The sequence below is a fragment of the Chiloscyllium punctatum genome, chromosome 16 (genome assembly GCF_047496795.1).
Source record: "Chiloscyllium punctatum isolate Juve2018m chromosome 16, sChiPun1.3, whole genome shotgun sequence".
Classification (NCBI taxonomy): Eukaryota; Metazoa; Chordata; class Chondrichthyes; order Orectolobiformes; family Hemiscylliidae; genus Chiloscyllium; species Chiloscyllium punctatum.
In genome coordinates this window covers 39,107,867-39,131,992 of record NC_092754.1, presented here as the reverse complement: position 1 = coordinate 39,131,992, position 24,126 = coordinate 39,107,867, and the positions used below count along the sequence as shown (strand labels likewise).

At 39.8% G+C, this 24,126-nt stretch overlaps 1 protein-coding gene across 10 annotated transcripts in view; it reads right to left on the bottom strand.

The window, feature by feature from the left end:
- The window catches only part of cep104 (centrosomal protein 104), a 198,703-nt gene extending 175,055 nt beyond the window's left edge, over positions 1-23,648 (bottom strand). For 2 of the 10 annotated variants that reach the window (XR_011962719.1, XM_072586751.1), the window contains exons 1-6: positions 23,246-23,399; positions 22,609-22,674; positions 18,970-19,096; positions 14,350-14,523; positions 12,285-12,423; positions 9,997-10,059 (exon numbers count right to left, since the gene is read on the bottom strand). Coding sequence is in view for 9 of the 10 variants with exons in the window: in XM_072586751.1 (XP_072442852.1) it covers positions 9,997-10,059; positions 12,285-12,423; positions 14,350-14,523; positions 18,970-19,082 (489 nt within the window). In the remaining variant the exon portion in view is untranslated. Of the gene's footprint in view, positions 1-9,996; positions 10,060-12,284; positions 12,424-14,349; positions 14,524-18,969; positions 19,100-22,608; positions 22,675-22,971; positions 23,166-23,245; positions 23,407-23,531 lie in introns of those variants that run through there. The other 8 variants (XM_072586748.1, XM_072586750.1, XM_072586744.1 and 5 more) reach the window with 7 other exon arrangements.
- Positions 23,649-24,126: the final 478 nt, after the last annotated feature.

Sequence of the window (24,126 nt, the reverse complement as noted above, 5' to 3'; positions counted from 1 at the left end):
ATGAAATATGCATACTACATCCCACTAAAGTTTTAGAAAATGCAAACTTTCCAAAGTCACTGTAAGAGAACATTAGAAATACTCCACCAAGGTTGAGAACTTGAGCCTTGACCAGCTTAGGTCCAACTGGGAAGGAAGTTTTACAAGGAATAATGACGTAATTTGGTGGTAACTAGAATGACTGCTTTTTAAAAACAATATAAGTCACTCTTATCATTATAACTGACTCTATTGTACAAACATACATTCAAGGAACAAGAATAGGCCATTTGTTCCCTCAAGCCTCCTCTGCCACTCACTAAGATCACTAATCTCAACTCTACTTTCTTGGATCTCCCTGATAATCTTTCATTCTTGATTATCCCTGTCTCTGCCTTAAAAATATTCCACTATGTTTTGAAGAATTCTAAAGACTCATGACACTCAGAGGAAAAAAATGTCTTCCCCATTTGTGTCTTAAATGGGTGACCCCTCGTTTTTAAACTGTGACTTCTGATTCAAGATCCCCCCCCCACCCCCAAGTAAAATGAAATACCTTTCCACATCCACCCAGTCAAGTCTCCTCAGGATCTTATATGTTTCAATGAAGTCACATGTGATCCTCTAGAGTTTTAGAAGGATCACATTCTTAAGCAGGCAGCTCAGACCATAACTTTGCAATCATGACCACAAAAAGCAGCGAAATCCAACTTACAACTGCCTTATCACTCTACTCTAGATGAACAGCAAAGTGGTGGAGGGCGCCATTAGGTACAATATCAAGATGCGATTATACAAAAAGACCTGTTCACTTGTCACAGTAGTCAGCTCCTATCCTTATCACAATCTTAGCATGAACCTGGACAAATGAGGAAAACTCAAGAGGTGAAGCAAAAGTAATTAACTTCAAGGTGCTCTAACAAAATTGAATTTGGAATGGACCTGGAAAGGTGAATCCACTGGTTTGGAGTCATACCTAGCATGATGTAAGATAGTTGTGGTTGCGGGAATTCAATCATCTTTGTTCCTAGCCCTAACCATCTTCAGCTGCATCAAGCACCTTCCCTGGAACGTTCCTTCAACATTCAGAGCTTGAAGTCAGATAGGCTTTAAAAGATGAAAATTGTACAGATGCAGAGCCAATGACAGCTGAATCTGCATTTTAGCATAGCATACAGAGTCTGTGTGTTGAAAAAACAGACTGAGGAACAATGACTACAATTTTCCTTAAACAAAGCAAGAAAAGGAAAATTCATCAGTTCCACCTCCAGGTTGGCCAATTTGAGAAACTCCAGCTCATTACTTCAGAATAGTTGTTCTGATGCCATCTGCTGGCAATGATTGTTATTCAGAAGATAACAGAACCCACACGAAGAAGCACACTAGATTTCCTTGACTATCAGAAAAGCAGACAATAAAGCTCGAATAAACTGCAGGTAATTGTTATCGCAAATAACATGGAAGAGAAAAAAAATTATTTTGAAATTAATATTAGTGTTCAACTACCTTTAATTAAAAACAACACACCAGGTTAATAGGTTCATTTGGAAGAACTAGCTTTCGGAGTGCTGCCCCTTTAATCGGGTGGTTGTCACCCGAGGAAGGAGCAGTGCTCCAAAAACTAGTACTTCCAAATAAACCTGTTGGACAATAACCTGGTGTTGTGTTATTTTTAACTTTGTACACCCGAGTCCAATACTGGCACCTCCAAATCACAAATACCTTTAACAATCATGAAGTCACAAAATGGTAACAGTCATTTGGGCCAGTGTGTCAATGCCAGCTCTTTCAGAAAGCAGCTCAACTCGTCCCACATACTTGTCTTTCCCATATAACCCTGAAAATGCTCTTCAGTTGTTTGCCAGACCCCTTCTGAAAGCCAAGAGTGAATTTGTCTTCATCACAGTCCAGGATATTCCAAACCCAACTATTCGCTGAGTTAAAAATGTTTTTTCTCACATCACTGCTATTGGTTCTTTAGACATTCACCTTATATACGTGTCCTGTAGTTCTCGAGGATCTAAAATGTATATATATAAAACAGATGGAACTCCCAAAAGCTGGAGAGGTGACTGTGAATGGATTTATAAAAAAAAAGGGACATGAGAAAATGTGTAAGGCCACAAAGGTTGAGGAAAATATAAATAAGGTTAAAGCAACGATACTGTAAAATAAAGAACTTAGATCCTACTTGGAATCCCAAGCCTGTGTCTGGCATACCAGCCCTTTTTGAGGACTGGGATTTTGTTCCTGTTTACCTGCTGAGCCCCTAACATCTCCTGATTGTCCCCAGCCTTAATTTAAATCACTCACTTGTTACAAACCTTTCCTTTTTTTGAAAATGAAGAATCCAGCCTTCATAGCTGATATCATGGGGATAAGTGACCTGTGCCATCCTAAACCAGGTCCCATCCCGGGGACTAGAGTTATGTTAATGAAACATGCCCCTAACTGCAAGACCAAACCGGCCAAATTTACTCAATGTGTCCAAGGGCGATACGAATGTAAATGCAGTAAAATTCTGGGACTGGCCTGAATATGAATGGCTTGTGTTACAAGACTGAAGTATGAGCCTGTCTGATGGAAGTGACAAACAATTGAACAATGATCACTATTAACAATTACAATCACTATTAACAATAAACAATTAACCCTATGCTTTTGCAATGTTTTCCGCCTGGAGTTACTGATAGGATCCAGACCAACAGTACGAAACAGTCCAGGAATTTTTAGTTGCAAATGAGGTGAGTGGTGGTTTTCTATTAGGGTGGCCAAAACCAGACTGAACCATGATGCAAGTTACAGGTAAAACAAATTATATTCAACATCCTCGTGAACCCAAATGTTGTATGCCAGCCCTGATAGGGTTGATTGGAACCAGGATACCCACTGGAGGTGAAACCTACCTCATGTGCCCATCCAATGACCACTGCTGGACAATCTTTTCCCGAGGGGATCCTGCAAATGGGGACAGGCAAACCCCAGCATTTCACCTTTGAGACTGGCAACAAGACATCAATAACCCCAGGGGCAAATGCCTAGCCCTTGCTTTAACTGTTGAAATGTGGCCAATGGGGAGTTAATGTGTCTTTAATGTTACCTTGGAGCTGACATTGGGAGTTGACATGCTTTCATCCTATCAAAAGGAAAATCTACTAATATACACTGACTCTTCATTGTGCTTTTAATGTGATCACGATTTTGGAGCCTCGTGGGAACATTGAAGATTTTTAACCTCCAAGGGGGCAGCGTTATAGTAATATTATTTTGCCCAATCAATCTGACAGTTATCAAGATATTCGGCTCATGCTGATGAAACTGATACAGTTTCTAAAGTAGTGGGCAAATATATGCAGCTGCCAAGCAGGCAGCCTTACACCCCAAACTTCTGATCCCATTGGGTCCCCAGCAAAACCCAGTTAGACACAGCATAAGGACGGGTATGCCAGGTCTGGGTAAGGTGCAGAAATTACAGGGGAATGAGACTTTCTGTTCAATGCCAATTCACAATGTAGAGGTTGATTTCTCTATTGCTTACTGACTGGAATTATACAGGTTTAGTGTTTGGATTATTTTCCATATTGTTTAAAAATCTGGAAGTAATTTGCAAATTTCCATTTCTGAAATAATTACAGACACTTTATATTACAATATACTATTGACTGAATTATCAGGTGATTTGATTTTATACATAGACGCGAAGCCTAAATGTTTTTGCTTTGTGTATGAAGCTTATAAGAATGCACACTGGTTGGTTTGATTTCTCTTTGGATTGGGCTGTTAGATCTAAGAAGGAGTGTCTGGCTGAGCTATTATCTTCACTTAGTTATTTGAGACTGAACAGTGATGGTTTATAATTTTAAGACTGTACCAATGTCTAACTTCTAGGGTCAGCTCAATATTAGAAAATGTCAGTGTGGTTTGAAAGCTTTGTGTCATGTTATTATAATTTGGGCACAGCATTGCCCTCCAGCCAATATTCATCACCAACTTTTCTACTCAAAATCACCATCTGGTTTCTACACTTAATTCTAAATACTGTTAACCACAGCTGTAGATCAGGCCATTTGATTGGGCACAAGGCTAATGTATGTTTTAAAAAGAATACAACATATTCCAGAACTATTCTAAACTTCAGGTAATATTGATGTTTTTAGGAGCAAAACTTAAAAGAGTATTATCTCTTAGCAAAGCTGGATTTATAGAAATAGGTTTGCTTGATTCACCCATGCTGAGGCTCCTCCATATAAAGTAATAAAATAATGGGTAGGAAGGGAATCTCTAGTGCGGAGTTTAAAATGAACCAGTCTTTTTGCCAATGTGGGAAATATATTTACTCCAGTGGGCTATTCGGAGTTTGATTAATTTGAGAATTATTTGTTTCAAAATTGCTCTTTTGGTCTTCTAGCCTGCTTAAAAGCACAAAATATGGCCTCAAATAAGGTACGCCCGCAATACTCAAACCAGAATATCGGTGACCCCTACTAGATTAGTTTGTGTTACTTCTCTGCTGCTGCCTATTTTAATTGATTGTGTATATATTGTATATACTTATATACAAGGAGGAAATGGTTTATACTTTATTACAATGGACACTCTGCAGCCTCCAACCTTGCAAGGGGGAGATGATAAAGATCAAACTTGACCTGCTGTATGGACTTGCCATTGCCAGAATTGGTGTACAAGAAGGGACAGTTTACCTGTGCGATCCTCAGCAAACAGGGACTGTGTACCAACTATGCCAGGAAGATGTCCTCGTGTGCCGAAAGACTGAATGTTGCCAAGAATATCTAATGCAGTGGTCAGCTGCATTAAAAAGATTGAACAGTTCATTTACAGAACAAGTCTAATTGTGTGTCAGTTTGATTACGTTTGCACGAAGGGCATCCCTAGTAAGCCTTGTCCCCTTTCAGTTGGATCACGTAGTAAAAGAGACAAAGGGGGGGGATGTTATTCTTCACTAACAATTTGTTTCTAGAAACCCATAAGAAGATATTTGGAGAGGATGAAGTAGTTTGTTACGCTCTTACTTCAGCAAGAGACTCCCTGACCCCTTTTATCCTTCCAAGTCCTAACATGGGGATATAGAATAGTTCTTAAGTATTTACAGGATTATGGACTTCCTCCAGTAAACCCACACTATCCTATCCAAATTGCTACAATGGTAAGGGATGGGAGTGCACTTATGTAAAAGTGCCTAAAATTATCCCCTATGCTATGACAAAATGTATCAGTCATTATTGCTTCCTTGAAGGACCTCGCATCTCATGTGTATGCCTTAAGGAGGTATGTGACTCTATTACCACTGGTATTCAAACCTTTTGTGGGGTGGTAACAACACCCACCTTTATTATGATACCCCTAATGGCACTAATATTTTCCCAATTATTAGATGGAGACACCATTCTGGGGTGTCGACCACGTCTCTTATCAAGAGACCCACCTCATTCGACTAAATGATTTTCAGCCTTTACGTTCGGGACCAAACTATGTTATCATGGATTACCCAGGTAGGTAGGCCTGCTTCTTACAGGGAAGGTCCCTCCATTATCTATACTAAACCTGATATTATTTTTCAGTAAAAATAATTTTTTTTAGATTATTTTTAGATGATAAGGCATCTAAATACCTTGTCCTGAATAGAGCAAGCACTCCTCGTGCTATAGCTGTAGGAACATTCTTTCCAACTACTGTTCCCAGTCCAATTACCTGGCAACAAGATCATAATTCACCTGTTAAACATGCAGTTTCTCCTGATTTTCATGTAAAATGGAAGAATCCAAAGGCCAAATCAAGAAGTAAAACTCAGTAATTGGCATATGCAGCTCTTAGTGTTCTTTCCGTAGGAGAGTCTTCACGAGTTATTAGTCATCAAACCGTAATTCTCTCATTTGTGGACTCACAATTTGTGAAATGAGACAACTGCTGCCCTAATAGAAATTAGGGACATGCTTTCAGAATTGTGCCTATTTACCCAACAAAACCGCTATGCTCTCGATTACATACTAGCAAAGGAAGGTGGAGTTTGCGCCATAGTCAAAGGAAAGCACAGGATCACACTTAACAACTAATGTGGGTGAGTACATTCAGATTTGTGGTGCATTGGCCTCTGAAACGACCAGAGCATGGACTGAAGCATTAGGATGGTCTGCAGTTCAATCATCCTGGAATAAGTGTTCTTTCAAACAATATAACTAGGGTATGTGAGAGGGTTTCCAACAAAAAAAAGGGATGAAGTTTGGGTAGATATAGCAGAATACTCTGAAACTAACCAGAGTGCAACAATATTAGATTTGGCGTCATGTAACGTGAAAGATTACCTAGTGACCTCAGAGTCAAGGTTATCCCTAGATAGCAGCAATCAGACTACGCTTGAATTTTACATCTGGCTTAAAAGAAATAAGAGTGTAAGACTCACATTTCAAATCTAAATAAGGACATGAAAACTGAGTTATGTCAAGTGCATTGGTATACTAGGCAATGCGATAGATCAATAGATACATTGTGAAATCTACTTAAGAGGATACACAAAAATTCAGAATAAGTATACCAAATTCTTACGAGTCGTCACTACTAGAAAAAAATTCTCATGGGAGGATACATAATCCATTGCTCAATAAATATTTCAATGAAAGCATTAACCTTAAGGAAAAAACATAATTGTGCAAAGATTAAGTGGTAGGTCAGATGACCGACAGAATATTTAAAAAATGGCTAAAAGATTCACGAGAAGAAAGAAATTAAGAGAATGAGGAAAAGCTAGGTAGAAATGCAAAAATAGATAGCAAGAGTTTCTGTGGATATTTTAAAAAGTAAGCGGAGTGTCTAGGTGCTGAGCAAACTGATGGAGCTGCATGCTATCAATCATCAGATCCAGAGCCACTTTATCTTAGGATTTTAAAAGACCCAGGTAATGAGGTCACAAATTTGTTTGTCTTTTAAAAATTCACGAAATTCTGGAAGATTTAATTTGAATGGTAAGCAGCTAATGTAACTCCTCTTTTCAAGAAGGCAGGGGGAGGTAGAAAGGAGAAAACTATACACCAGTTAGTTCAATGCCTTGATGGGGCAAATGTTAGAATTGATCATTAAGGAAGTTATAGCTGGATATATGGACAAACTGAGAAGAGGCAGCATGGCTTTGCAAAAGGGAAATCATGTTATTTGAAGGGTGCCTGGGGCTCACGTGGTGCAATAGAAAGATCCCTATCTCTGAGTCAGGAGTCCTGGATACAACTCAGATTTGGTCCAGAGTTGTGCAATTACATCCCTAAGCATGTTGATTAAAAAATATTCAAAGAGTAACTTTAACAGCAAAGACTTTGTACTGTGGATAAAGGACAACCTTCAAAATGTGTTGTACTAGGATTTAGAGAAGATCATGTGCCACTGCCAATAAAAAGGTTCCTGTCAAAGTAGGAGCACCTAGTGCAGGGGTTAACATATTAGCATGGATAGAAGATTGGCTGGCTGCAGCAGAAAACAGGCTGCAGAAGTGGGTCTTTTTGTCAGGAAGGAATGAGGGGAATGCTGCAGTGGTCTGTGCTGGGGCCACAAGTTTTTTTTAAACAATTTTTTTTAAAACATGAGGTTGTAGACATTTACAAATAGCTTGAGTAACTGGGTGTAAATCTGCAGATGAACTATAGTGTGGGAACATTGCTTACTTTGGTCGGAAGAATAATAAAGCAATAGTATATGGAAATCGATCAAAGATTGTGTGATGCAGAGAGATCGTTATGCTCAAGTTAGCAAGTTCACGAAACGTTAGCATGCCGGTACAGTAAGTAGTTAAGGCTAATGGAATGCTACCTTGATCGTAAGACATCATGAACATAAATAAAAACGCTATGTTTCAGTTATACAGGGCATATTCTTTATGTCATTCCCATTAATTGGTGGCTAACAGAATACACATACGTAGTCTAATGGTACTTCTATTATTTCTTAAAGCAAATAGATTCTGTAATATACAACTTTAAATATTGGACAGAAAAGGCAAACTGTGCAATACATTGCTAAGAGTTGGCAAAAGACGAAATGGTCTCACTTTTCTTGTGTCAAGGAATGATAAAGACATTTGAGCGGTAGTAATCAAAATCACTTATGATCTGAAGTAGAAGTAAAAGTTTCTAGGTACTTCAAATGGGTGAAGTTACCAGATTTCACGTGAGTAGTAACACTAGGTTTTCCTTTGTTCACCTTGTACGACCATTAAAATTGTGCACCAATGCACTTGTATCAAATCATAAAGGTGATCACAATATTTCAACATTTAAGACATTTAGTACATAATCCACTGGATTACATATACATGTAAAGCAAAGCAAAAAACTACAAAAAAGATGATCAAGGTCAGAAAAATGTTCCAGGGGATGTAATTCCTCCAAAGGTAAAGATTTATCTTTCTTGTTTCAAGTTTAAAACTGCTGATAAATGTTGAGAGAAAAACAAGGTATTCAATGTGTAGAGCTGTCAGTGAAAATGTGCTTTGTTCATCAAATCTACAAACTGGATGATAAACAAAATCCCTCACCAAACCAAATCAAAATAAAGGTGAGGATATGATTATTCAAAAACTCAGTTGAAAGATTCAAGGGCTATAAATAAGCTTTGAACATATAATCCTTGAGAGGAGCAGGCCACTAAAGTCATCAACAAAACCAGGCTTTTATAAAAGTTATTCTCTCCTCAAGAATTCCATAACAGTTTGTACCAAATCTATTCAACTTTGGTAAATCTATTTTTTTCCAGAGTTCCGTAATATACTGTGCACTCTCCTCCACTTTGGCCAATCACTTTGCTGCATGTTTCAATTCAAGTCTACATGTGCAACCCTGACACTGCCTGTCACTTTAACCCTCAGCTTCAATCACACACTTTAACCAACATCTTTGGTCTCCCACATTGGAATAATGAAACTTTCAACTGCAAGCTCAAGGAACGCCATCATCTTTCTACAAGAAGCTTACATTGCTTAATACTATTAAATCTTAGTCCACATTCATTCAGACACCAGATTCTGGTACTGGAGGATGCCTCCTCGAGCCACTATCCTCACGTTTGAGGTGATGACTCCTAACTGGTACAGTCAGTGAGGTAATCAATATCCCCCAGGGCTACTCACTTTTAATCTCCACCATAATCCCATGACACAATCTCTGCATTCTTCTCTATTCTATTTTGGGCTAACTATTTACAGTTGTAATGCATAACAGTCTCATTATTAAATGCTGCCTTTCAGTACTATTTGCATTGCAATCACTCTTGGCCTCCACCGCAAAACAAGCCTTTCCCTTTTGATCTTTTTCTCATATTTGCTGAAAAGGAGCTTGTGCTACATGTCTTCTAGTTCTGATAAAAAGTGAAATGTTAAGTGCATTCACCTGTCAACAGGCATTGTCCAAACTGTTTAGTGTTTTAAAAAATTATCTTTATATTTCAGTGTGGAAACATTTTAAGCAGGGAATCATTGTCCCATTTATCCAAATATGCTAAACTTTCCATCAGCTTCATCGTACTTCCAGAACTAACAACTCTGTATATAAATTCCTAATAAGGTATTTCAACCAATAGAATAAATTTTGGGTTACACCTACCCTGGCATTCTTTTACATCATCTATTCTCATGAAAAGCACCACGTCCAAATACCAATTTTATTATTTTGCCTTCAACTTCAAACAATGTCTCAGTTTTTAAATTTGTCACACCTCTCCTGAGAACAAATTTTAGAACCTCAAGCCAAGTCCTTCTTCTCCTCCAACTCCAGTTAACAATTTGCCAGTTAACAACCCTCAGAACAATCCCTCAGGTTCAGAAGTTAATTTGTGTTTCTGCTATAGACTTTCTCCAAGAATTCTGTCATTTTCCTGCAACTCGTCTGCCAGAAGGTCAGGCTTGAAATTACTTCAAAATGAAAGAAATTCTTTCACATCTTCACAAAATGCAATGTTCTGCAATGTGAACAAGTGGGATAACCACAAGATCAATTAGAGATTTAATCTATTCCTACTTACAGTTGTACTTGTCTCATTGTGCTCGACTGGATCTCCAAGGATATTAACAGCTACCAGGGCAACCTAAAAAGTAAACATACACAGTAATAAAAATATAAATTATGCTGGTCTTCACAGATAAATAGTCAATTTTAAAGCTGGAATCTAAATAACTTTGGCATTGCTGAAAACAAGACATTTTGTTGAAGGTTTTCATCATGTGCTCATCAGGACAATTCTCAAGAATGCCAATGTAAGGGGAAACCAATACTGAAATTGCATGAGAGAAGAGCGCTGATTGACATATGGTCTGTGATTGGTATAAGTGTTGCCATATATAATGCACAAGTTCATAATGTTTGACTGTTAACTCTCCACGTTTCTTTAAAATTTTAAGCCAGGTAAATTTGACTTAAACAAATATTGGCAGCTAACTACCATTCATCATTAACTTGTGCACTCTCCGAGGCAATGCCTCTACCAATCAAAGTCCATGTGCTAATCAATTAGCAATCTGTGTGCTAGAATGCTTGGTGACATGGTATAAAGATAACAATCTCTCCCTCAATGTTAGCAAAACTACAGCTGATCACCCACTTCAGGACGCAGAGGAGGAGGACATGCCCCTATCTCCAGGAGCTAAGGTGGAGATGGTCAACAGCATCAAGTTCCTAAAGGTGGTGATCACGAACAATCTATCCTGGACCACCCACGGTGGTGCGACAGTTAAGAAGTCACAACAATGTCTTTTCTTCCTCAGAAGGCTAAGGAAATTCGACATGCCCATAAGGACCCTCACCGAACTTTATCCACAAACCACACCATTTCAATGCATCATGGCTTGGTATGGCAACTGCTCTAGCCATGACCATAAGAAACTACAGAAAGTTGTGAATACAGTTCAGACCGTCACACAAGTCAACCTTCCATCCAGTGAATCCATCTATACTTCTTGTTGCCTTGTAAAGGCAGCCAACATCAAAGACCCTCCCATTCCAGTTCTAACCTCTTCCATCAGGCAGAAGACACAAAAACTTAAACGCATGCACGAACAGGTTCAAGAACAGCTTCTTTCCTGCTGTTAGTAGACTTCTAAATCGATCTCTCAAATTCCAAGTCTAAAGTTGATCATGGTTTTTGTGCAACTTCTTTTCAGCTGTAACTTCGTATTCCTCACTTTGTTCAATCTCTCAATGTTCTTTCTATGTTATGATCTGCCTGTACTACATGCAAAACAAAAATCTTTTTACTGTACATAGGTACATGCGACAAGAATAAATCAAATCTCTCATTCAGAATAAATGTCAGTTTCCTCTTACATTAATATTCTGCAGAATTGTCCTGTTGAGTGAAAGACAAAAAGATTTGACAATATTGATCACGCTTACCGAGCTTGCCAATACTCTACTCATACATAGAATGCATTGCTTAGAACCAAGACTTGACATAAATTTTTCAATAGATTTGTAAGCATATACAGCATAATAGAATTTCATTCATGCTCCATGGAACATCACACTTGGACCTTTTCTTTGCAACAGTAGTCTCAATTAATTGTGTTGTCCTTCAAAAGCACTTGCATAAAGACATTCCTTTATCCTTCCCTATTGTTCCCTTGTTGATAATTTAATTGATTACTGCTGATCACAGAATCACAATACTAAAAAAAAGGTCACTCTTATTCACGACCAAAACTGACCAGAATTATAAAACTTTCCAAGCAGTTTCCCATCAGATCCCTCCATTCCAGTGAATTTTGTCAATACCTCAAGTCGCTGTTTTCATAACTCTAACACCCCATCCCTGGCAAGCTTACAACGTAGATACTCCGGGCTGGGCTTTTGGGGCCTGACTCAGGTCAGAACTAAGGTGGCAGCATACAAGAGAAAATAGCAGAAAACCATAAAGCCAGACCTATTAACTCAGTTTCTAGGACAGGGCAGGGGCCAAGGTAGGTCTCTAAATAGCATTTGAGTCTCCAAAGAGACTGCAACTTGAATCTAATGCTTAAACCACTCAGACACACAACCGCTCTCAAATGATCACACACTGTCAAAATTTAGCAACAATTTTAACATTATTTTAATATATTTTAGGAAACCTGATTTTACTAAAGAAATTGTTTAAACGAGGCAACTCAGCTTGGTGATAGGGAACAGTGCACGTCTATGAAGTCAACAAATATCGTAAGATGACTCTTTTGGCAATCACAATTGGATAGTAGAAAAATTGCTTTTGACATGTTCACAAAATCAAAGACATGTGTTATTTGGAGATATTGACAGGTCTACATAATTTAATGCTGTTACCTGATTGTACAAGTTGTATCTGTTGACATGGTTCTTATGGAATGTTAATTTCAGATATTGTCCAACTGCATCAACATGGACAGACTTGAGTTCCCGAGCTTTGAATCCTGTTTTTTGATTATCTGAGAGGGAGACATACCTGAAAGAACAGCACGTTATACAAATATCATAAACATCAGCATTGCTTGAGGTAAATCTTCAAGAAGTTACACCTAAATAGAAATACTTGAAGAAGTTTTAGTTTGTTGCCAGAAGCAAGCAGAAACAGGAGATCAACTACAGAAGATGAGTAAAGGAAAATTTAGGGAACAAGGAGACTGTTTCATTTGTGAAAATGAGATAGCTGTGAGTTCTATGTTATGTTGGAGAAAACAAGAATGCTTAAAAGGACCATTGCTAAAGGAATGGGGAGCACAACTTGCAAGGCCAGAAAAGCTGAAATAATAGTATTCAGCAAAACTAAAAGTATAGTCCTATTTGGATTGCTTATAAAGTTAATATTTTTAAAGTCAAAGCCAAATCAATTAGATGAAATATATGTCACCAAGAGAGGATGGTGGGCAGAAGATGCTGACACACCTCATGTTGAGCTAATAAATTAGGGAGCTCCCTACCCATTGTTTCTTTACAACATTAACAATCTCCAACATTTGTATGAAAGTTGATTTATCAAGAGATTAATTGCTTGCATTTGTTCAATGAAAAACCTTACAGTCCAAGTACCACCTTGCACTAATATTTCAAGTTTCTGTGTCTTTGCCCCTTCCTTTAGTTCTGTTCAGCATGTGAACTTACATACAAAAGAGAAGCAGAAATAGACCACTCAACCCAAAGCATCCTTCACCATTCAATAATGGTTTCAACTGTGACCGGCCTAATTGTTTGAAATTTCACATTCTCACCTTTTCCCAATAACCTTTTACTACCTTGCCTCATAAGTACCTATCCACTTCTAAGAAATATTCAATGATCCTGCTTCTGAGACAGAAAGTTCCAAAGTTGTCCTACTCTCAAAAAGATTCTCCTCATCTCTGTCCTAAGAGGACGACCCCTAATTTTAAAACAGAGTTCCTTAGGTGTGGATCCATCCACAAGAAAGAGAAAACATCCTTTTCACATTCACCTTGCCAAGATTCAGAATTCTTACACACTTCAATCATCACTCATACACAGCCTGTCCATTTATCCTCATAAGACAATCCACTTATTCCTGGTAACAATCTTGTAAACCTTTTCTGAATCACCTCCAATGCAATTGTATCCTTCCTTAAGCAAGCAGATCAAAACCGCACACGGTATTTGAAATGTAGTCTCACCAATACTATATATAACGAATGGATAACATACAACAAGAATTGAGTATAAGAGGAAGTAACAAAAGTATTCCATCAACCTTCTCAATTCTGTGCTGGACCTTTTTCCATCTCATGCACTAAAACACCCATTTTCCCCTGCCATCTCAAATTTCCAGACCTTCTCAGCTTTGAATGATATCCGGCTTTATTGACTAACACTCTGCTTTATTATCATACTTGTCAAAGTAAACAACTTCACATTTCCTGATGTGATGAAACTTTGCACAGTAGCTCTTTCAGCTTTATGTTGCTCATTTCCCACTAGAAACTCTCAATAATTATATATATCATTTTATGTATATTTGAAAACTGCCTCGCAGCAAAGCGAAGCAATTTCTTCTTTACTCCTTAGGCCGATTAAAACAAAACTTTAATTAAGTTCCCATATATCCTGGAGTTAAAGGTGTTACACCAGCTTCACTTATGCCATCAACAAGGGAATAATTTTTACAGGTGAAATATTATGATGGAATGTTCAATAAAGAATCCTTCCTTAATTCTTCGATTCAAATGCAAGCAAATTCCCTCTATGAATCAGAACCACAGCCCTTAAAGGCTTGCAAAAGATCTTGCATTCATCATCGCTACATTTTCTTTTTCTGTCTAAATCTTAAAGTTTTAATAATTTACCAGTGACAGTGCATATAATTACTGAGATTTCAATTACAGATTTATTGTCAATTTATCACTGATAGCTTATTCATCCATACCCAAGTCTGCGGAATCTCTCCACGTGTTGGGAACCAAGGTGATCTGGAAGACTGTCACTAATGTAAAATTCAATTTTCGTAGAAATCAAGTACTGGTGTGCAAGTAATTGCAGCTTCCGAATTCGACAGCGTTCTACCATTTGAAGGATAATCTCCTGTGGATAAAGGCAGAACCTAAACAATGCAAATTATAAGCATAAATAGTTTAGGAAGATGGAGTTGAAATAAAACTTATCTAGATTTTATGTACAAATTAAGACAAAGTGTATTCAATTCCATATGGCTAAAATCTACATTAGGGTTATATAGGAACTTGGTTCTCTCTTGGTGGTGGTGGGTGTTGGAGTTGGGTTTGGGGGAGGCAGGGAGGGTTATGAAAACACCCAACCTTTCAACAACTTACCTCTGTCTACACAATACTAACAGCGAAGCATTTGATATTTCTAAATATTGGCTTGGAGCAGACGGTGTTGCAAGCAAATCTCTGACAGGGAACTAAATAGTCTGGACGTTTCCACCAACATGGCAATATTTGTAAAACTATTATACCATCACAAATAAACAATTCCGCACATAGAATGGACAAAAATATAGGAGGTGAAGCAGATTTACACTATTCCAATATACTTACGTTTGACATTACAGCTTGAATACTAAGAACACAGGATTCCTTCACATTTAAAAAGACCATAACTCTCTGGAATTAAGATTTCTGTTTGCGTATCCATTGCAAGACCTTGCCCCCAAGTAAAGAGACTCTTCGGTCCAACTAGTTGATGCCGATCAAGTTTCCCAAACTAAACTAGCCCCACTTACCAATGTTTGGCCCATATCCCTCCAAACCTTTCTTACTCATGTACTTATCCAAATGTCTTTAAAATGTTGTAACTGTACCTGCATGCACCACTTCCTGTGGCAGTTCATTCCACATATAAACCATTCTGCAAAGGTTGCCCTTTATGCCCTTTTTAAACCTTGCTCCTCTCACCTTAAAAATATACGCACTAATTTTGACGTCCCCCACCCTAGGGAAAAGACCCTTGCTATTCACCTTCTCTGTGCCCTTCATGATTTTATAAACCTCTTTAAGGTCACCCTGAACCACCTCCGCTCCAGTGAAAAAAGTCCCAGCCTATCTAGCCTAATTTTATAACTCAAATCCTCCATTCCCAGCAACATCCTGGTAAATCCTTACCATACCCCGTCCAGTTTAATAATAACCTTCCTATAGTAGGGCAACCAGAACTGGACACAATAACCCAGAACAGGCCAATACAACCTCAACTCCTGTACTCAAAGATCTGAGAAATGAAGGCTAAGCGTGCTAAATACCTTAACAACGCTGTCTATCTGTGATACAAATTTCAAAGAAATATGAACCTGAACCCCTAAGTCTCTCTGCTCTACTTCAGTACCCAGAGCTCTACCATTGTACAAATATTTAACTTTGACGTATCAATATTTGACGTCTCCGATCGGGTGTATAAGGTTCTAAAAGGGAAGGGTGAACAGCCAGAAACCGTGTTACATATTGGCACTAATGGTATAGCCAGAAAAAGGATTGAGGATATAAAAAAAAGTGATTTCAGGGAGTTAGGATGGAAGCTGCAAAGCAGGACGAACAGAATAGTGTTCTCTCGTTTACTACCGGTGCCATGAGATAGCGAGGCGAGGAACAGGGAGCGGGCACAGCTTAACATGTGGCTGCGCAGCTGGTGTAGGAGGGAGGGCTTCAGATATGTAGATAATTTAGGGTGTAGGTTTGCTCACTGAGCTGTAGGTTTGATATCCAGACGTTCCATTACCTGGCTAGGTAACATCATCAGTGGCGACCTCCAAGTGAAGCGAAGCTGTTGACTCCTGCTTTCTATTTATATCTTTCTCCTGGATGGGATTCCTGGGGTTTGTGGTGATGTCATTTCCTGTTCGTTTTCTGAGGGGTTCACATTTAAACCCTATATCAACCCCTCAGAAAATGAACAGGAAAGGACATCACCACAAACCCCAGGAAACCCATCCAGGAGAAAGATATAAATAGAAAGCAGGAGACAACAGCTTCGCTTCACTTGGAGGTCGCCACTGATGATGTTACCTCGCCAGGTAATGAAAGGTCAGGATATCAAACCTACAGCTCAGCGAGCAAACCTACACCCTAAACCTCAATCTGAGCTACAAACTTTCACAAACCTTGCGAAAATGTAGATAATTGGGATGCCTTCTGGGGAAGGTGGGACCTGTAAAAGAAGGACGGGTTGCATCGGAACTGGAAGGGGACCAATGTCCTGGGTGGAAGGTTTGCTCGAGTAGTTCGAGAGGGTTTAAACGAGTATGGCAGGGGGATGGGAACCTGAGCTGTATACCGGAGGTGAGAGTTGATGAGGCAATAGCAAGAGGTAGACCAGCTAGTGGGAAGGATTTTCCTGGGAAGGAACCAAGAGATCAGTTAAAGTGTGTTTGCTTTAATGCAAGGAGTATCAGGAATAAAAGTGATGAACTTAGAGCATGGATCAGTACCTGGTGCTATGATGTTGTGGCCTTAACAGAAACATGGGTTTCTCAGGGGCAGAAATGGTTGCTGGATGTTCCAGGGTTTAGAGCATTTAAAAAGAATAGGGAGGGGGTAAAAAAAGAGGAGGGGGTGTAGCACTACTAATCAGAGAGGGTATCACAGCTACAGAAGTTTCCATTGTCGAGGAAGAGCTGCCTACTGAGTCAGTATAGGTGGAAATTAGGAACATCAAGGGAGCAGTCACCTCGTTAGGTGTTTACTACAGGCCCCCCAATAGCGGCAGGGAGATTGAAGAAAGCATAGGTCAGCAGATTTTGGACAAGTGTGGATGTAGTAGGGTTGTTGTAATGGGTGACTTTAACTTTCCCAATATTGACTGGGACCTCCTTCGAGCGGAAGATTTGAATGGAGCTGTTTTTGTAAGGTGTGTTCAGGAGGGTTTCCTAACTCTGTACGTTGACAGGCCGACGAGGGGAGAGGCCATTCTAGACTTAGTGCTCAGAAACGAGCAGGGGCAGGTATCAGATCTTGTGGTGGGAGAGCATTTTGGAGATAGTGACCACAACTGCCTCACATTCTACATTGCTATGGAGAAGGAGAGGATTAGGCAAAATGGGAGGATATTTAATTGGGGAAGAGGAAACTATGATGCGATTAGACATGAGTTTAGGAAGCATGGACTGGGAGCAATTGTTCCATGGTAAAGGTACTACAGACATGTGGAGACTGTTTAAGGAACAGTTGTTGCGAGTGATGAATAAATATGTCCCTCTGAGACAGGCAAGAAGGGATAAGATAAAGGAACCTTGGATGACAAAAGCGGTGAAGCGTCTCGTCAAAAGGAAGAAGGTAGCTTACATAAGGTGGAGGTAGCTAGGGTCAAGCTCAACTCTAGAGGATTACAGGCAGGCAAGGAAGGAGCTCAAAAATGGTCTGAGGAGAGCCAGGAGGGGTACGAGAAAGGCTTGGCAGATCGGATTAGGAGAACACAAAGGCATTTTACACTTATGTGAGGAATAAGAGAATGGTCAAAGAAAGGGTAGGGCTGATCAGGGATAGCATAGGGAACTTGTGTGTGGAGTCCGAGGAGGTAGGGGAGGCCCTCAATGAGTTTTTTGCTTCTGTCTTTACGAAAGAAACTAACTTTGTAGTGAATGAAACCTTTGAAGAGCAGGTGTGCATGCTGGAATGGATAGAGATAGAGGAAGCTGATATGCTGAAAATTTGTCAAACATTAAGATTGACAAGTCGCCAGGCCCAGACCAGATTTGTCCTCGGCTGTTTTGGGAAACGAGAAATGCAATTGCTTCGCCACTCGCAAAGATCTTTGCATCCTCACTCTCCACTGGAGTCATACCTGAGGACTGGAGAGAGGCAAATGTAATTCCTCTCTTCAAGAAAGGAAATAGGGAAATCCCCAGCAATTACAGACCAGTAAGTCTCACATCTGTCGTCTGCAAGGTGTTAGAAAGGATTCTGAGAGATAGGATTTATGACCATCTGGAAGAGCATGGCTTGATTAAATGCAGTTAACACGGCTTTGTGAGGGGCAGGTCATGCCACACAAACCTTATCGAGTTGCTTTGTTATTAAACTTCTCTCTGGCACCAACCAAACTTATTACCAAATCACTCTACTAGAAACTAGAATACACATTTTAGGGTTGAACTGTTAACTTTATGAAGTTAAATGTCAATGGTGAGAATATATAAATTCATACCAGAATCTATCAAATTACCAAAACATCTTAAACCTGAACAATGGTAAATGAATAAATGCAGTTGCAAAACATTTTGGGGCATACAATCTGACCCTATTAAGAATGGGTTGCGAATTTGGGCAAAAATTTAAATAACTTCCAAAAATGAATGTTTATCCAACTTTTTACCCAAATTAGCAGCTCATCATTAATAAGGTCAGATTGTATGTTAACATTAATTTTTGACAGAAAACATTAGCTGGCAAACTTCTTGATCTTCTGTTTAACAGTAATCTGGTGTACAGCATTAATTATAATAATTTAGACAACAAGACCTGCATTCACAAAAAGACAAACAATATAACAGGTGAAACTTTAATATTCCTGGGAATTAGTAGTATTTTGTTCTTACCTTGGGGAACGCCAACCATTTATTGTTGGCGCATGCACCATCAGCTCATTTGAATTATACCCATCTTCATAGCCAGAGCAGCTTATTGTAACAAATCCAATTTTGTGTGGCATTCTGGACTTCTATGCTGCAAGAGGTCACAGATAAATTAAACAATTGATGCGCTGTAACATATATTTTAATTGAGATGTAAATGGGAAAACTTGTGTTTGGATTACTGTGTTGTAGAAATTTTTTTTGTGCAACTTGAAGGGGTTTTCTCCCATTGGTTATACAAGAGCATTTAGCTTCTGGAGAAGCCAAATTTGATACTTTTATGAAGTTAAATGGCATAAAGCGTGTTTTTAGTGGAGGAAAAAGAACTGTCCAATTGGTTTTAAGTTGCAGTTTGTCATACAACTGAGACAAGTGCATCAGCACTCAGACCTCCAAAGCAAGCCAGACCTCCTCCCCCCCAGTACTCTGCGAATGGAAGAAAACTAGCACAAAAAGAAAAAGAACTTTGAACTCAAGCAATAGATCCAAGTCCATATGATCAGCGACCAAACTGAAGATTACTCCAGTCAACAATGTGATATGATTGTCGAAGGCCAAGACACCATGAGAAAGCCACCTCATTCCATTCTCATGCTATGAAATTAGTCCATTGTTGCCTAATTTTTCAACCCACTATGTTTCTGCAAAATTTGCTTGTTTTTAAATTTAGAATAAATAGAACAGAGAGAACAGAAAATTTCAGATGATTTGACAAGGGAGATATGAAAAGAATGCCTCTTGAGAATGAATACAGACTAAGGAGTTCTGTTTTAAAACAAATAACAGCAGGTGCTAGAGATTTGTTAGAAAAAAACAAATTGCTGGAGAATGAGTTCAGATGAATTGTCACCAGACTCAATATGATAACTCCACTTTCTTCATGCAGATGCTGCCAGACCTACGTTTCACCAGCAATTTCTGTTTTTGTATTGAATTTATACACACAGCGCACTACTTGAACATCTACAAGTTTTTTAAAAATGAACTTCCAAGGTGTAAACCAGTCCACATTACAAAAATCAGGTTATGCAGAAACTTGCAGCAATATATATCCAATTTTAAACATAGCTATATCAAAACTATTCAATTTAATGGGTCCAAACTTCAATTTACCAATAATGTACTTGAAATAATAATTAGGCATATAACTGTCAACTGCTTAAGTGTTTTCAGTACTGAGTCATAGAGTTGTACAGTATGGAAACAGACCATTCAGTCCAACCCGTCCATTCCGCCCAAATATCCCAACCCAATCTAGTCCCACTTGCCAACACCCGGCCCATATCCCACCAAACCCTTCCTATTCATATACCCATCCAAAATGCCTTTTAAATGTTGCAATTGTACCAGCCTCTACCACTTCCTCTGGCAGCTCATTCCATACACGTACCACCCTCTGCGTGAAAGAGTTGCCCCTTAGGTCCCTTTTATATCTTTCCCCCGTCACCCTAAAACTATGCTCTCTAGTTCTGGGACTCCCCCAACCCAGGGAAAAGACTTTGTCTATTTATCCTATCCATGCCCCTCATGATTTTGTAAACCTCTGTAAGGTCACCCCCTCAACCTCCAACACTCCAGGGAAAACAGCCCCAGTCTGTTCAGCCTCTCCCTATAGCTCAAATCCTCCAACCCTGCCAACATCCTTGTAAATCTTTTCTGAACCCTTTCAAGTTTCACAACATCTTTCCAATAGGAAGGAGACCAGAACTGCACGCAATATTCCAACAGTGGCCTAACCAATGTCCTGTACAGTCGCAACATGACCTCCCAACTCCTGTACCCAATACTCTGACCAATAAAAGAAAGCATACCAAATGCCTTCTTCACTATCCTATCTACCTGCAACTCCACTTTCAATGAGCTATGAACCTGCACTCCAACACTCCCTCGGACCTTTCCATTAACTGTATAAGTCCTGCTAAGATTTGCTTTCCCAAAATGCACACCCCGCATTTATATAAATTAAACTCCATCTGCCACTTCTCGGCCCATTGGCACATCTGATCAAGATCCTGTTGTAATCTGAGGTAATCTTCTGCGCTGTCCACTACACCTCCAATTTTGATGTCATCTGCAAACTTACCAACTGTACCTCTTATGCTCACATTCAAATCATTTATGTAAATGACAAAAAAGTAGAGAACCCAGCACCGATCCTTGTAGCACTCCACTGGTCACAAGCCTCCAGTCTGAAAAACAACCCTCCACCACCACCCTCTGTCTTCTACCCTTGAGCCAGTTCTGTACCCAAATGACTAGTTCTACCTTTATTCTGTGAGATCTAACCTTGCTAACCAGTCTCCCATGGGGTACCTTGTCGAACGCCTTACTGAAGTCCATATAGATCACATCTACTGTTCTACCCTAATCAATCTTCTTTATTACTGCTTCAAAAAACTCAATCAAGTTTATGAGACTTGATTGCCCAAGCACAAAGCCATGTTGACGATCCCTGATCAGTCCTTGCCTTTTCAAATACATGTACGTCCTGTCCTTCAGGATTCCCTTCAACAACTTGCCCAAGAGTTCTAGCGTACACCTGATCAGAGCTGCAGAAAATGGGGGAAGATACTAAACGAGTATTTTGCACCAGTATTTACAGTATAAAATGATATGAAAGATATAGAAAGGTGTGAAATAGATGGTGACACCTTGCAAAATGTCCATATTACAGAGGAGGAAGTGCTAGATGTCTTGAAACGCATAAAGGTGGATAAATCCCCAGGACCTGATCAGGTGTGCCCTAGAACTTTGTGAGAAGCTAGAGAAGTGATTGCTGGGCCTCTTACTGAGATATTGTATCATCGATAGTCACAGGTGAGGTGCCGGAAGACTGGAGGTTGACTAACGTGGTTCCACTCTTTAAGAAGGATAATAAGGACAAGCCAGGCAACTATTAACCAGTGAGCCTGATGTCGGTGGTGGACAAGTTGTTGGAGGGAATACTGAGGGACAGGATGTACATGTGTTTGGAAAGGCAAGGATTGATTAGGGATAGTCAACATGACTTTGTGCATGGGAAATCATGTCTCACAAACTTGATTGAGTTTTTTGAAGAAGTGCAAAGAGGGCAGAGTGGTAGATGTGATCTGTATGGACTTCAGTAAGGTGTTCAACAAGGTCCCCATGAGAGACTGGTTAGCAAGTTTAGATCTCACGGAATAAAGGGAGAACTAACCATTTGGACACAGACTGACACAAAGGTAGAAGACAGAGGGTGGTGGCGGAGGATTGTTTTTCAGACTGGAGACCTGTGACCAGTGGAGTGCCAAAGTTTGGAGCTGGGTCCACTACTTTTTGTCATTTACATAAATGATTTGGATGTGAGCATAAGAGGTACAGTTAGTAAGTCTGCAGATGACACCAAAATTGGAAGTGTAGTGGACAGCAAAGAAGGTTACCTCAGATTACAATAGGATCTGGATCAGATGTGCCAATGAGCTGAGAAGTGGCAGATGGAGTTTAATTCAGATAAATGCAAGGTGCTGCATTTTGGGAAAGCAAGTCTTAGCAGGACTTATATACTTAATGGTAAGGTGTCAAATAGATCAAAGTTGACAGGGTCACATCCACAATGTTAAATCGCTTCATATAATTCATTACCATCTGCCTTTGGCAAAATAATTTCCAGGAAATTGTTTTGTGACTTCATGCTTGCAAAAAGGCACCCTAGAAAAACAAAATCAAAATCAGCTTTACTCCTGAGTCACCAGATTAGCTGGGCAACAGCTGCTGCTTGAACCAGTTTTCTACTTGTGAGGAAGGCACCAAATTTCAGAATAACAAAAGGGCGTATTTTGCATGATAAAACATAATAACTAAACATAAATGGTACTAATAGCCAAATAAGTTAATCAAAAACAATAAGGTCGATGGTGATCTCATGAAAAACTGTTCCACAAACCAATACCTCTGGGCAAAATACATAATCTCTCTGTCTACATGACATGCAATCAATTCACTCACCTGCAATGCATCATACCACAAAACAAGTTTACAGAAAGAAAAGATATCTCGTGAAGAACATGTTGCAGAGTTGATACAGCAGGCAAGATGTTGGGCCAGTGAAGATTTTCCAATGTCCTTCTCAGATTGGAATATTAAAACTAAACTGGCAACAACAGATGATATCGGAAATTTCAAAGCACACCAGTGGAGCCCAGCCTTATCCGAGCCTGGCCTGCACCACCCCCTTTACCCCAATAACCTGCAATCGCTGACCCTGAACCCCCCCCAATACCTGCATTGGCTGGGCTCCCACATCGGGACAGAGCCACAGTGCCTCAAGGAATCGCTAGTTCGAGGGGGAAAGGGATCAGCATCCTCAGCAGAGGGTCAGGCACTGAAGAGCCCTGCAGAGCCACCAAATGCTGGAACTTTCCATGAGCCTCATGGAGCGGCGCCAAACATCACGGAGGCCCCGGATCAGCCCGGGCTCCCGTCACTCGTTCTTTCAAACATTTACAAACGTGGGTTATTTTAGTTCAAAAAAAAAAGAGAAAAGATCACGACATGCAAAACTTCACCTGGTTTGTGACACCACGCTCCAACAGGCGGCCAGCGAGGCAGCTCAACGATCCATACCCCACCATCAGCCGCCACCACATCTCCATAACCACCACCATCAACAGCTAGCACGGCGCATGCGCCGATTTACTCTCCCATGGCCTTCTGGGAATTGTAGTCCCTGCGTGGCGGCCTGGCGCACGCGCACCTCAAGTCACCTCATTCAGGCTCACTCAAGTCATCGCCTTCAATAAAGATTAGTGTGTCAGCGTTTGTGCAGAGAGAAAATACTCGAGTCCTAAACGACCCTCATACTGATCAGGATACCGTTTAGCCTAATTATGCACACTTTCCCTGGAGATCAGCTGTTAGCTTAAAAAGGACAGTGTCCACTGCGCCACAGGATTGTGCTCAGAACTCATGCTCTTGTAAACAAGGGAATAAACTTGCATTTATTCAGCACTTTTCCCAGTCAATAACCAGCATAATCAATGAAGCATCTGATGGAATTCTCCCCATTTGCCTGGATAGGTGCAGCTCCAACAACACTCAAGAAGCTTGACACAAGGTGAAAGTGAGGACTGCAGATGCTGGAGATTAGAGTTGAGAGTATGG